Source organism: Diospyros lotus, chromosome 7, assembly GCF_014633365.1.
Source record: "Diospyros lotus cultivar Yz01 chromosome 7, ASM1463336v1, whole genome shotgun sequence".
NCBI classification, from domain to species: Eukaryota; Viridiplantae; Streptophyta; class Magnoliopsida; order Ericales; family Ebenaceae; genus Diospyros; species Diospyros lotus.
This window is the reverse complement of record NC_068344.1, coordinates 33,687,487-33,700,973: the sequence shown is the minus strand read 5'-3', so window position 1 is coordinate 33,700,973 and position 13,487 is coordinate 33,687,487. Positions and strand designations below refer to the sequence as shown.

General features: G+C 34.3%; 1 protein-coding gene across 1 annotated transcript; it reads left to right on the top strand.

The window, feature by feature from the left end:
- The first annotated feature begins 8,560 nt into the window (after nucleotides 1–8,560).
- Nucleotides 8,561–12,255, top strand: LOC127805744 (EIN3-binding F-box protein 1-like). Its single transcript, XM_052342503.1, has 2 exons — nucleotides 8,561–8,846; nucleotides 9,608–12,255. Exons 1-2 carry the CDS (start codon nucleotides 8,822–8,824, stop codon nucleotides 11,485–11,487), a joined length of 1,905 nt encoding a protein of 634 aa, XP_052198463.1. The 5' UTR covers nucleotides 8,561–8,821; the 3' UTR covers nucleotides 11,488–12,255.
- The last annotated feature ends 1,232 nt before the right edge of the window (nucleotides 12,256–13,487 follow it).

Here is a 13,487-nt window from a genome sequence, read left to right as displayed (position 1 = left end):
TGTGTTAATGAAAATATAAAATGAAAAAGTTAAGATATGAAAAAAAAATCAGGCTTTTATCTTTTTTAATGTGTTTGTTAAACTTATCTGGCGATTTTTAGAAAAGAAGTTATGTTATATGAGTTTTTTTAAATATGTTTATGTCTTCCTCTCAAGATAAACATATTTTGATCCTTATAGATAAAAAAAAATGACATTTGTTGTGTTTTTCAGTGTATTTTAAAAATTTAATAAATAGTTTGATAAAAATTTTGAAATATTTTTTAATGTTATCTTGAACACTCCATATCTTGCTTTGAAAATCATTCTAATCTTATTTTGATATAATTTTATCTTACTAATTTTAACAAACGCTAACTAAAAAAACAAGTTTTAATTCTAATATTAACTCTAAAACAAGGTTTAATTATATGGATTTCTAGCTAGTTGGTCCTTGTTCTCTCTCTACTTGGCTTTTAGAATTCAAATGTTCTGTTAATTTTTATGTAAACCCAAACCCTAATTGGCACGACTAATTTCATACATTAACATCATCAACAACGTACAAGTTGTAGCTTTTTCGAGGACAGATGGGTTAAGATTGAGGTGGGTTTGGTTGTGGAGTCCACAGGTTTGAGTCTCACCCAAGGTGGGATTTGCAAATTGGCTTGGAAATAGAACACAATTGCAGCTGCAGTGAGCTGGAAATTAGAGATTTCCAATGTGGATTGTTAAGTTGGTTAGCTTGACAAATAATGTTGATTAATTAAGGGAGGGACTTGCTTTTATTAATGAAGTGGCATGCTAATTTTGTCACATTGAGATCATCAACAAATTAATTAGTGCAATTTGTATGCATGCCCCAAGACTTGTTAATGCAGAAAGAGCATGAAATTTTGGAATGACAGCTAAGAATTGGTTAATGTGACGAATCAAAGTTTATTAAATGCCACAGTTGGTGCAATATATTATCTATGGTAAGCTTACTTGGGGAGGAGGGCCATTGAATGGATTAAATTAATTATTGCAACTTTTTGAGGAAATAATCTGATTAATTAGTATAGTGGCCTTGGATTGGATGATCGAGTACACTTATAATGTTGCCCTAAATAACAAGAATTATCTAAGATATGTTCACTTATATATACAATTAACTGCACATTTCAATTTGAATTTGCAACATTAATACAATCTAACATGACATACACCAAGTGCGATTTTCACCCCCTTTAAGAGGGTGAATATAAGTCTCCGTCAATTTTGTGGTTTCCGTCCCTTTCTTCTCCTCTTTTCTTTCTTTTTTCTCTTTTTTCCTCTTCTTCTCTAGCAAGTCTCTCATCACCTTTTCACTGTTGTCGTCGTCTTGTCTTGTTGTTTGTGCATTGACTATCGTTGCATTCTCCCTCGCTGCATTCTCCTTCTCTGTAGTGAAAAAGAATACAGCGATGATTGACACACGAAAGACAAAGCAACGGTGAAGAGACTAAGGGTTATTTATTAATTATTTCATCATAGAAAAAGAATTATAGTTATAAAAAAAAAAGGTGGTAATATTGGGCTGGACCACATCGAGTTGGAAATTAATTAATTTAAAATAATAATAATCTGAAAAAATATGATTGGGATCCATTAATTAATATTCAAGTGGGTAGGAGGACATTGAAAAGGTGGTGACAAGTGGGGAGTGAGAAAGCGAGAGAGAAGGGTGTCGACAGAGGAGACAGGTACAATGAAGGTACCCTCTTAAGTTGAATCGAAGCCCACCGCCGTAAGGACTAAAGCATTAATTAGGACCCACGCACACACTGACCGCCCCATTTCCCATTGCATTCCACCTCCTATCGGGTCGGGTTCAATGCACAGCAGCTCTGCCCTCTTCATTCAAGGAACTTGCCAACCTCGCTTGCATATTGCATGCCATTGCCCTACTCGAGCCTCTCTCTCCCTCTCCCTGTCTCATGTGTCTTGTCTCTCTCCACAGCCAATACATCATGTATGTACGTTCGTACTAGGAGCGATATATTTTCTTTTTATTCTTCTGGGCTAAGGGAGAAAGGCCCCTCAGTTCCAAGGGACCACTGATTTATCCTACTTTACCCACAAGTTTAAGTTTAGATATATATATATATATATGTGGGTATAAAAGAAATGATAAGAATCAATTATGATCCTATCTTAAAAAGAATTAATTTATCTCTGTTGGTCTAGGGAAGCCTTTTGTTTAAAATTACTTTTTCTATTTTTTAGTATTTTGGAGTAAGAAAAATATAAAAGTTGATGAAAAATTAATTCTAATTAACAAAAAAAAACTAATTTAAAATGACACATAAGTTGGTGACTTCCCATTTGTTAGATGAAAAGTCATTTCTTGTTATCCTGATATGTCTTTTTCGACTTCCCTTATCCTAAAGAGACTCAATTAACTTATTTTGTATCCGTCGTCTCCATCCATTTGTCTTCTCCTTGTTATTGTTGTTTAGGCTGCTATTTGAATTGTCGTATGATTCTATCAATGTCTCTTTTTTCGCCATTTCTTCTTCTCAATAAGTGTCCAAATTCTCAAATTATAACAAGCCAAATATTTTAGGATTTTTTTTTTCAAAAATTTATTATTATTTTTTTTTTTCAAACGAAGGAAACGTTAAAGTGACTTTGTAATTAGTGTGAAAAATACCAATGACATTGAGGTAGCTAGTGGTACTTTTATGGACAGAAGGAATTCCACAAGAAATGGTTCCAAACGTTTTAATTTAGGGCAGAAATCACATGGGTTTGTTCAAAATTAACTAACACATGTCTTAGGTTTCCTCTCCAAATCAAATTCTCTCTCGCATATATGCGTGTATATATATATATATTAAAATTGTTATTTAAACATTAAATTTTGACATTTTAGTGATACTTATATGTTGATATAATAATATAAAATATAATACATCAATATATAAATAAATAAATACTATAAAAAGAACACACAATTGAATATTCAAATCACATTTTAAATATATATATATATATGTAAGCAATTAATGGGTAGTAGTCAGTAGTGGGTAGCCAGGCAGGCGGAGCCAGTCTTCCTGCGTGCTCAGTACATTTAATTTAACCAAACCGCGTCTGCTTTGCTTTGAATAAACCTAATAATAATATTGATTGATTGGGTGCATGCACTGCACTGCACTGCAATTGGCTATTGGCTATTGGCTTTTGAGAAGAGCAGATTCATTCACTTGACGTAAGGAGCTAACTGGGTCTGGGGGCTCAGCTTCCTGCTCGTAAAATTAAATTACAAAGTAGCTCTGATGACACCAAATCCTCCTCGTTCCAACCCAACCCCAACCCACTTAAATGTTTAGTTAGTTAAATTTAACACTTAATATTTAGCAAACCAATCAAAATTTAACACATCACTTCAATTTTAAAAAATTCACTCAATTTTCCCACCACTATTCTTAGCTCTCTTTTAATTAGAAGGGTAGAATTTGGGTGGGAAAAAAATAAATATTGGGAAATTAAATTCTAAGAAAAATGAATTTTTAAAAATTAAAAGTTTAAACTGTTTGATTTATATAATTTTTTACTTAAAAAATGATGTTATTTTTTATTTTTCGGTATTTGATTAGTAATATTTTATATAGAATTTGGTCATTTTTCTGACATTTTGTGTTTTATAGACATTATTTTTCATGAAAAATAACACATTTTTTTATGAAATTCAATAGTAAAAATGTATTAAAAAATACTAAATCCCATATATAAAAAATCAAAATAATAACCTATTTTAGATTAACTAAATCCTTTCCCCCAATGAAATCAAGTCACAAAATTAAAAAAAAAAATTGTTTTCCAAACTTACTAAATGAAATTCCTGGCTGGCAACAGCTGTGTCATCCTAGTTCCAAGAAAATTGTTTTCATTTTTTCATCTTCCTTTCACATATTTGGGAAAATATTCTTCACGTGCAGAAGTGTTTGCAGGGTTTCTTTCTTTCTTTCTTCCACTATTTTATTTATTTTAGTTTTTAGTTACAAAAATCTCATGTACCCACAAATTAGTTTTGTAAATTAACTACACACAAAATTTAAGATGATTTTATTTAAAGTTAATAATAATTTATAGTAGCGACTAAATGGATTTATTGTTAATTTTGAATAAGATTATTATTCTTAACTATTATTAATTTTGGGTAAAATTATTATATATTTGATCAATTTATAATAATTAGTTATTGAGTAAAATATTATATATATATATATATGGGGGGAAATAAGAATGGGTTATATATTATGGGGAATGAATGGGAGGTGGAAGTTTGGACACCTCGATCGTTTTCACATGGAAAATATTTTTCATGAATGGAATGGTTTATTTATTTATTTATTTTGTTATATACATGCATCGTTTGTTTGGCTTCTTTCTTTCTATCTAATTATTATTTTATTTATTTATTTATTTAACTAGAAGGGTCAGATGGTCAATAATATACAAGTTGACAACAAATAGAAGAGCTCAAGCAAGACTAACGTGCATAAATAATCGATTCATCAAAACAAGCTGAACTGAAGCCTGCCTCCATATATATCCCCACATGAGGAGAACCCAATTTTTCTTTCTTTCTTTCTTTCTTTCTTTATTTTGCTATCTATCATTAAGTGAAATCCTTCATGCTATATATATATATTTGGTTTATAAAAAATAAAATTCTCTGTTTTTAGTAAGGTTAGAGTTCTTCTATTGGAATTCATTAAAATTTATATTATCTTTACATTTTTTATAGAAGAAAAAGTAACATTCCACACTCGTCCCAAGACATATATATATATATAGTTTTTCTTTTTCTAAAGGAAATTAAAAGGTTAAAAGATGTTTGAAGGAAATTCTGTAGAATAAAGAAATGGATAAGATAGAGTTCCCATCATTTTATATAACTTTATTTTTAAATGTAGCATTTGTTAAAATGAATAAAATAATATTATATCAAGATAAAGTTAAAATGATCTTCAAATTAAGATATAGAATGGTAAGAAATATTTTAAAATTTTTATCAAACCATTTATTAAATTTTTTAAAATGTATTGAAAGATATATGTATTTTTTTTTATTTATAAGATTTAAGATAAATTTATTTTTATAAATTTATCTGAAGAAAAATAAATTTAATAAATACAATAAAAATTATTTTTATTTAAAATATTTTTTATATTCTACTTTTTATAATTTATATCTTAATTAACAAATAATATCTAAAGCGATAATATTCATTTTAGTCTTAAGCAATGCTATACTACAACTATAAGCAACCAAAATGTCAGCTTTTTTAATTAATTAATTAATGCTCATCAAACCCACCACCACCCCCCATTCATTATGTGCCACCTCTTTCTTTTTAATGCGTTTCTTAAGACCATAATAAATAATAGTGGTTGGTTTACCAATTAAAACATAACACACTTAAACTAAACTCAATAAATTCTTCCATCCATCCCCACCCATCCATGGAAAAGCTTTACACAAAAGGCAAAAGCGACCAGCTACCCTTCATCTCAACTTGCACATTTTTCAATTTCTAAGGCCACCTACCTACAAAACAACGATGACTTGGAGTTAAAAAAAAAGGATATATTGTGAATGAATAATATTAGAAATCATGATTAATGACGTTAGTTATGTATTATATTTTTATTGAATGAGACGTTAAATAGAGAAAATAATAATATATAATTTTTTTTTAATTTTCTCTAATAAAAAGATATTATCAGTCATAATTCTTAATATTATTTATTATAAAATAACAATGAAACTCAGAAATAGGCCAAATTTCATGAATATCAAACGTGTTTTTTCATAAAATGATTTAAGTGGGTTTTTATAAGGTTAATGATAAATTTAATTAAACAAACGGTAAATCTAATTATTCTTAAATAAAAATACATAATAAGCCAAAGTTTATATGACAAAACATACAATTAATTAATAGCATTTTTTTATAACCATGAGTATGAGTTTTTGGTTTTAATAATAATAATAATTATTATTATTATTAATAAGCTTTTTTATTTTGTATATGTCATGGCACCAGTACTTAAAAAACAAAGGAAACGTACTGAGCAGAGATGCAAAGGGAAACCCAAAAGGCAGGCTTTCTTATATTATTCTTACATAATTTCTATTATAGAAGATTCTATACCAAGAAAATTTGTATTGTAAATTTAGATTGAATATTATTATTATTTTATTTATGTAGAGGGAAGACAAGTTTGACATGATGTAATAGCATTAGCCATTAGCAGCACACAAAATGAAACCAAATCAAAATCAAAGTTTGAGATGGCTCCAACCAGCCTCCAGTCCAGTCCAGTCCAGTCCAGGGGCTGGCTTGCTTCTTCAAGCAAAGCAACCAAATCCCATGCCAATCAATCCCTTGATTCCATCCAAGCTTCCTTCTTCCAATCTAGACCGTCGTTTAGTCTCAAAGTTTATCCTTTGGACACAATGGACTTGCGCGCGCACATATCACCAACCAATCCCAATCCCAATCCCAATCCCAATTCAATTGTCCAAGAGAAGAGAACCATACATCTTGTGACGTTGCCGCTGAAAGTTCACAATTAGTAAGGAAAGGGTGACTACAATTTTAGTTAAATTAAATCGGTCAAAATTAGTCGATGATTCAATTCGGTTTAATTTGTTTTAAGTGGTTTGATTTAATTATTTAAATTTTACTTTTTTAGTTCTGTTCAGTTTCCTTATTGAAAAACAAAAATAAAATAATTGAAACCATCGAAATACCAAAAATAATGTTGTTTTTTATTAAATTAAAAAATAAAGAATGGCAAAATTCAGAAAAATTCTAAAAGAATAAGTTGTTCAATAGAACAAAAGGGTTATTTTTTTATTTTTTAAATTTTTGTTTTATTTTTTAATTTGAGCAACTATTCGATCGGTTCGATTTGATTACCGAATGTTCACCCCTGATAATTCATGTCCTTTAAGGGTATGTTAGATAGATATAATTATTTTACAAATTTAATATATATATATATATGATTATTAAAAGTTAAATAAATCAAATAAGTTGACAATTCTCAACCAATTTGAAATTAGATGCTGTTTTTTATAGTTTTTCTTTAGAGAAGTAACATAATGTATATATATATATATATATTTGGAGGTGGAATTTAAACCGTATTTCCTATTTAGTAATTGCTTAGTTTATTTATATCGATTTTTTTTTGAAAAAAAAAAGTCATCCCTACAAATGATGTAGGTCACCTATGTTTTCGCGTCCATCAACATCTAGCACACCTCGATTATATTTACTCAAAATCTATTGATCTTTCGACTCAAAGACGATTTAGAAAATGTTCAATTGATCTTTATTGTCATCTACTTTTACCCCCACACATTAATTACAAGCTCGTTGCCGACAACTTCCATATTGTCAATACATTAACTAATATAATCGGTTTGCACCTCCACCTCTTTCTCTTCCCCAACCACACTGTCGCGACAACTATACACAAGATAGTTATTTTAGTTTTAACCCTGATTGCCGACAAAGATTTGCACCTCCACCTTTCTCCCTTCTCTAACTATATTGTCGTGACAACTATACACAAATAGTTATTTTAGTTTTAGCCCTAACTATCGACAAAAGTTTGCACCTCCACCTCTTTCTCTTCTCCAAACACACTATCCGATAATTATACACAAAATAATTTTTCTAGTTTTAACCGTAATCACCGACAGGATTTGAAAACCCATTGCCAACCCTTCTTAGCGATGGGGTAGCATAACTCCATCGTCGACAGGGTTATGTTGCAAGCAACGATTGATAGTGGTCAGTTGTTACTAGCTTACCCTATAAAAAAAAAAAAAATAGAACCTCATTTTTCAATCAATCAAAAATAAAAAAAAAAACTCCTAGACTTTTCTAGTATCTTCTCTCCGTTGCATTTTGAAAATACTTCAAATTCTCATATTAATATTAAAAAATATTTCTTTTTTATTATCTTAAACAAAATAAAAAAAGGTTAATTTAAAGGAGAATTCATTTTAGGAACTATTTTAATTTTTTTTATAAAATAACTTCTCAAAAAGCTAAGGGCGCCTCCCAAACCTAAAAAGACCATTTGATTGCCTCATCTATGGCTATGACCAAACTCAAATGCTCAAATCTTTATATAATTATTACTTAGATTGTATACTTTGTGAATTATTATTATTATTATTATTATTATAAAATTATCTAATTATTTCACAGTCCAAAACTCAAATACAAGTGATTAGTGATTCCAAAGATCTCAAGCGATTATTTATTTATTTATTTGGGCTGAAAATAGTAAACAGAGGGCAGCCGAGCCGGTTGTCGGTCAGGGACACGTAGGTTACAAGTGGCGAGCCACGAGGAATAACCGGCAATTTCCGGTTTTAAGGAAGTGTTCATTGAACACTGCTCCGAGAAGAGACAAGAGGAGTCACGTATCTCAAAGATCGGTACGTCACCAGACATTGTTTCCATGAAATATCGATTCACATCATGTATCATGTATGTGTTGTGTATATATATGATACATGATTGTTAACGCGGAATGGCAACAGCGTTCATTCATCTACCCCTTTCTCTCTCTGTCTCTCTCTCTCTCTCTTCCTTCTCCATATTTCTCCACTTTTTTGCCCTACTACAGCGTAGGGTTCCTGATGATCTTGGACCTCTTTTGACTGTAATGCAATCGGCTGTTCAAGATCTTGGCATTTTTCTGATCTGGGTTTCGTTGTTTTCGGTGATCTGTCCGATCGTTTTTGCTCTCGGCTGCGGGGTTTGTGTTTGTGCTCAGGAACAACCATGCCTACTCTCGTCAATTACAGTGGTAGGTTTCCGATTCCGATTCCTTAATTGAATCTGTTGGTTTTGGTTTCAGGGTTGTGATTCTTGTGAAATATTGTGCTTGATTGTTTCTGGTTCGTTGTATAGATGGAAAGGCCATTCTTTTATTGTTTAGGCTTTAGAATCTGTTGGCCATGAGCGTTTTGATATGAAATTCTTGTAACATAGACACCCTTTTGTTCAAACAAGTGTAGTTTTACACAAATTTTCCAAGAAAATGAGATTTTCTCCTCCTTCGCCTCCACTAAAAGTTCTTTTCTTGTAAGCAAAGCTAGCTGAAGAAATATTCTCCCGTTTTCCTTATTAAATCTTGCAAAACTGAATCTCAAGAAGGGAGTTTCTGATGCCATGGATTTGTGTGGGCAGATTTAGCTTAAGTAAGTTTGTTATTGGATTTTGAGGGGATGATCTTGTGAAAATATGATGCTTTGTTTGCTTCTGGTTCATGTATTAGATTGAAAGACCATCCTTGTATCTTATAGACTTTAGACCTTCTTGATCCGAACCGAACCTTTTGGTTTGGAAAACTTTGTCAGAGACACACTTCTGTTTGATATTAATTGTATTGGTCTTCTAAACGATAAGATCGTAGATAAAATGGAATCGAAAGCTAGAATTTAGCCAATCCTCATAGTGGGATAAAGGCTTGGTATTTTGTTGTTGTCTTGAATTTTCTCTGATTGTTGGTGTTATGAATGTGTGTTGAGAGGTTTAGCTGATGTTAATTTGTTATTGGATTTACAGGGGATGATGAATTCTACTTTGGGGGGTCTGTTTATTCCCATTTGGATGCATATTGCCCTCCAAGCAAGCGGGCTAGAATCAGTTCCCCGTTTGCTTCCTCAGGAAACATATACGAGGAGGAGAGGAAGCCCTCCATCGAAACTCTTCCCGATGAATGTCTTTTTGAGATTTTCAGGCGCCTCCCTGGAGGCCAAGCGAGGAGTGCCTCTGCTTGTGTATCCAAGCGCTGGCTTCTGCTCTTGAGCAGTCTCCGAAACTCAGAGATTTGCCGGAGCAAGAACGCCGAGGAATCATCAGATGATGTTGAAATGGTCTCTGGTAGGGAGGATGTGGAATCTGAAAGCAATGGACATCTTTCAAGGTGTTTGGAAGGGAAGAAAGCTACAGACATTAGACTTGCTGCTATTGCAGTTGGAACCTCCAGCTGTGGGGGGCTTGGCAAGCTTTCTATAAGGGGAAGCAATTCATCTCGTCAAGTCACAGATCTTGGGCTCTCGGCTGTTGCCCGTGGTTGCCCTTCTTTGAGGGTCCTTTCTCTCTGGGATGTCCCCTCTGTAGGCGATGAGGGTTTACTTGAGATAGCCAAGGAATGCCACTTGTTGGAGAAACTTGATCTCTGCCAGTGTCCTTCAATTTCCAACAAGGGTATGATTGCAATTGCCAAGAATTCCCCGAATCTGACTGCTTTAACAATTGAATCTTGTCCGAACATCAGCAATGAGAGCTTGGAAGGTATTGCACAATTCTGCCCAAAGTTGCAGTGCATCGCAATCCGAGACTGCCCTTTGGTTGGGGATCAGGGAGTTGCAAGCCTTGTGTCGTCAACCTCCTCCGTCTTGACCAAGGTAAAGTTTCAGGCACTGCGGGTCACAGATATTTCTCTTGCTGTAATTGGGCATTACGGAAAGGCTATTACGAATCTCACCCTTAATGGGCTTCAAAATGTGAGTGAGAAGGGCTTCTGGGTCATGGGTAAGGCTCAGGGTTTGCAGAAATTGACATCTTTGACAATTACTTCTTGTGGGGGGACAACCGACAGGAGTCTTGAGGCCATAGCCAAGGGCTGCCATAACTTGAAACAGATGTGCCTTCGCAAGTGTTGCTTTGTATCTGATGGTGGACTTGTGGCTTTTGCTAGGGCTGCTGGATCTCTTGAAAATTTACAGTTGGAAGAGTGCAACCGGATCACCCAATCGGGGATTTTGGGTGCCCTCTCAAATTGTGGCTCGAAGTTAAAGTCTCTTTCCCTAGTTAAATGTATGGGAATCAAGGATCTTGCAGTGGAAACGCCCATGCTATCTCCATGTGAATCTCTTCGCTGCTTGTCCATTCGAAGCTGCCCTGGTTTTGGAAGTCGTAGCTTGGCTATGTTAGCGAAGTTGTGCCCTCAGCTACGTCAATTAGATCTATCTGGGCTTTGTGGAATAAACGATGCTGGACTTCTTCCACTCGTGGAGAGCTGCGAGGCAGGCCTTGTTAAGGTGAACCTCAGTGGATGCTTGAATGTGACAGATGAAGTGGTTTCGGCCATTGCTAGGCTCCACGGTGGAACTCTCGAAGTGCTGAATCTCGATGGCTGCTACAAGCTCACTGACCAAAGCATGGTGGCTGTTGCAGAGAACTGCCTAGTACTGAATGATCTCGACGTGTCCAAGTGTTCAATCACCGACTTGGGCATCATTGCTTTGTGTCATGGCGAGCAACTTACTCTGCAGGTCCTTTCCCTCTCGGGTTGCGCAAAGGTATCGAACAAGAGCTTGCCTTACCTCAGAAAGTTGGGCAAGACACTGGGGGGACTGAATCTCCAGCACTGCTCAATCAGCAACAGCACCATTGAGCGCCTTGAAGGAGCCTTGTGGAGATGTGATATCCTATGCTAGATCACAAAGGTAAAAAAACGATGAAGATAGCTTATTACAGAAGCCTAAAGCTCCCTAAAGCGCTCTCCAGAACCAGTAGCAGCAGCTTAATAATACTACTTCGTTTTTGGCACATCAGAAGTGAGCCTCCTGGTAATCCGGTAGCTCAGTTGTTTCACAGGAACTTCGGCCGATACCTTTTCCACCCCTTTTTTTGCAGGTCTAGTACAGAACCTGTTTCAGCCCTTTTAGCCGCGCCTGATATGTGGGAGGCGGCCTCTTTCCCGGCCATGGTTCCTGGCGAATACAGTCACGGAGCTCCGGTTTCAGGTGTTTGTGGGTATTCCGGTTCAGTGTTTCAGCCAGCTTATTCACTTGCTCATTCCTGATGTGCCTGCCATATTAGAGTTCGTCTATCTGTTTATCTATCTATTGCCTACCAAAAGAGTCTGTTTTCTGGATTTAATGTCAGTTTGAGTGTTTCATGTGTTTTGAGAATTTCTTGTTATGGTTGTTTGTCTTTAGGTGTCCTGTTAAGAGAGTGGTGTTCTGTGGTAAATTCTGAGTGGTGGGTGCCTCAGATTTCATGGGCTCTGGCCATGGCAGCTAATTCATTTGGTTTGCCATGACAACCTTGTATTTGGGTTGTTTTTTGCTTACCAGAGCCCTAGTTTTTTAGGGTTTCATCAAAGCCCTATTTCTGCAGGTCTCTCTGTCTTTGAATTGTACACTGCAACTACTACTCTGTTGCCTGTAATGAAATAAAATGTCCCTTTTGTGTGTGTGTTATATATATGTGTGTGTGTAAACTCCAATTTCCTTCATGTCTTGGTTGATCTTTGACAATAAAATGGAGTTAATTTAAATGAATCATCCAAAAAAGGCAAACGAAAATGTGTTGGAAGTGATTTCGCCATTCAATCAGTCCAGCTTGTTTATCTCCAATGGAATTTCAATGGCTTGCCATTTTTGTTCTTTGGATTCAATCCATCTCCTCAAGACACAATTGTGGAAGATGAATCTCTAGATCCTATCCGGCTGTAAATGAAATGGGAATATCCCTTAATTATTAAGGGAATTAGTAATTATTGGAGACTATAGTGGAAGAATTGGGTGGTTGGTTAGGATTTATATGAATTTGTTAAAAATAATTTATTATTCTGTTCACAGGTGGAATTAGTTACATAAATTTTAAATTCTCTATGTTCATGAATGTATTCCTTAAAGCGGCTATATCACATGCCATGGTTAAACCTTTTCTATTAAATTTCTTCTTCTTCTTTGTTTTTATCTTTCTTTCTTTCTTTCTTTTTGTTCACAGGGCTTGACGAAATTTCTAAAGGGAGGGGCAATTCATTTAAATAACTAATAAACAAGTTTTATCTGATGGAAAGAATTTTAATGGATTGATTCAATTTGATAAAAAAATATTAAAATCAAGATACAAAATATATTAGATATAGTTCTGATATATTATTTATTAGATATTGAGACGATACCCTACTTATTAAAAAAATAAAATAAATCATTTGAACACGCTTTAATTAAAACATGAATCACTAATACTTGAATGTTGATCATCCTTGGTCACTGTCATGATTTCCAATGAATGAAACTTGTTGGAAAACGGTGAGTGAGACTTTATAAAAGTCTCAAAGTTGGATGTGTGTGTGAAAAGCAAGAGGGCGGCACATTCAATGAAGGGAAGAGAGAGAGAGAGAGAGAGAGGCCACCATATGTCCCATGTCCATGTGAGTGTTATGAGATGAATGAATGAATGAAGAGCTTTTGGGCAGCTGTTAAGAGTTGGAGACTGTTCCAAAATCTCTCCATGTCGTGTTCATCTTTGGTATCAATGAAGAAGAATTAGGTTCAATGGACCGGAATCTTGGGGGGGCCTACCACCCACCTACCTACACCACCACCCTCCTCCATCTACTTGGATTTGAATCAACCACTAGCTCTCTATTCTTAATCATAATAATACCAACTCTATTCCGAATATGATGTCGGACATGGCG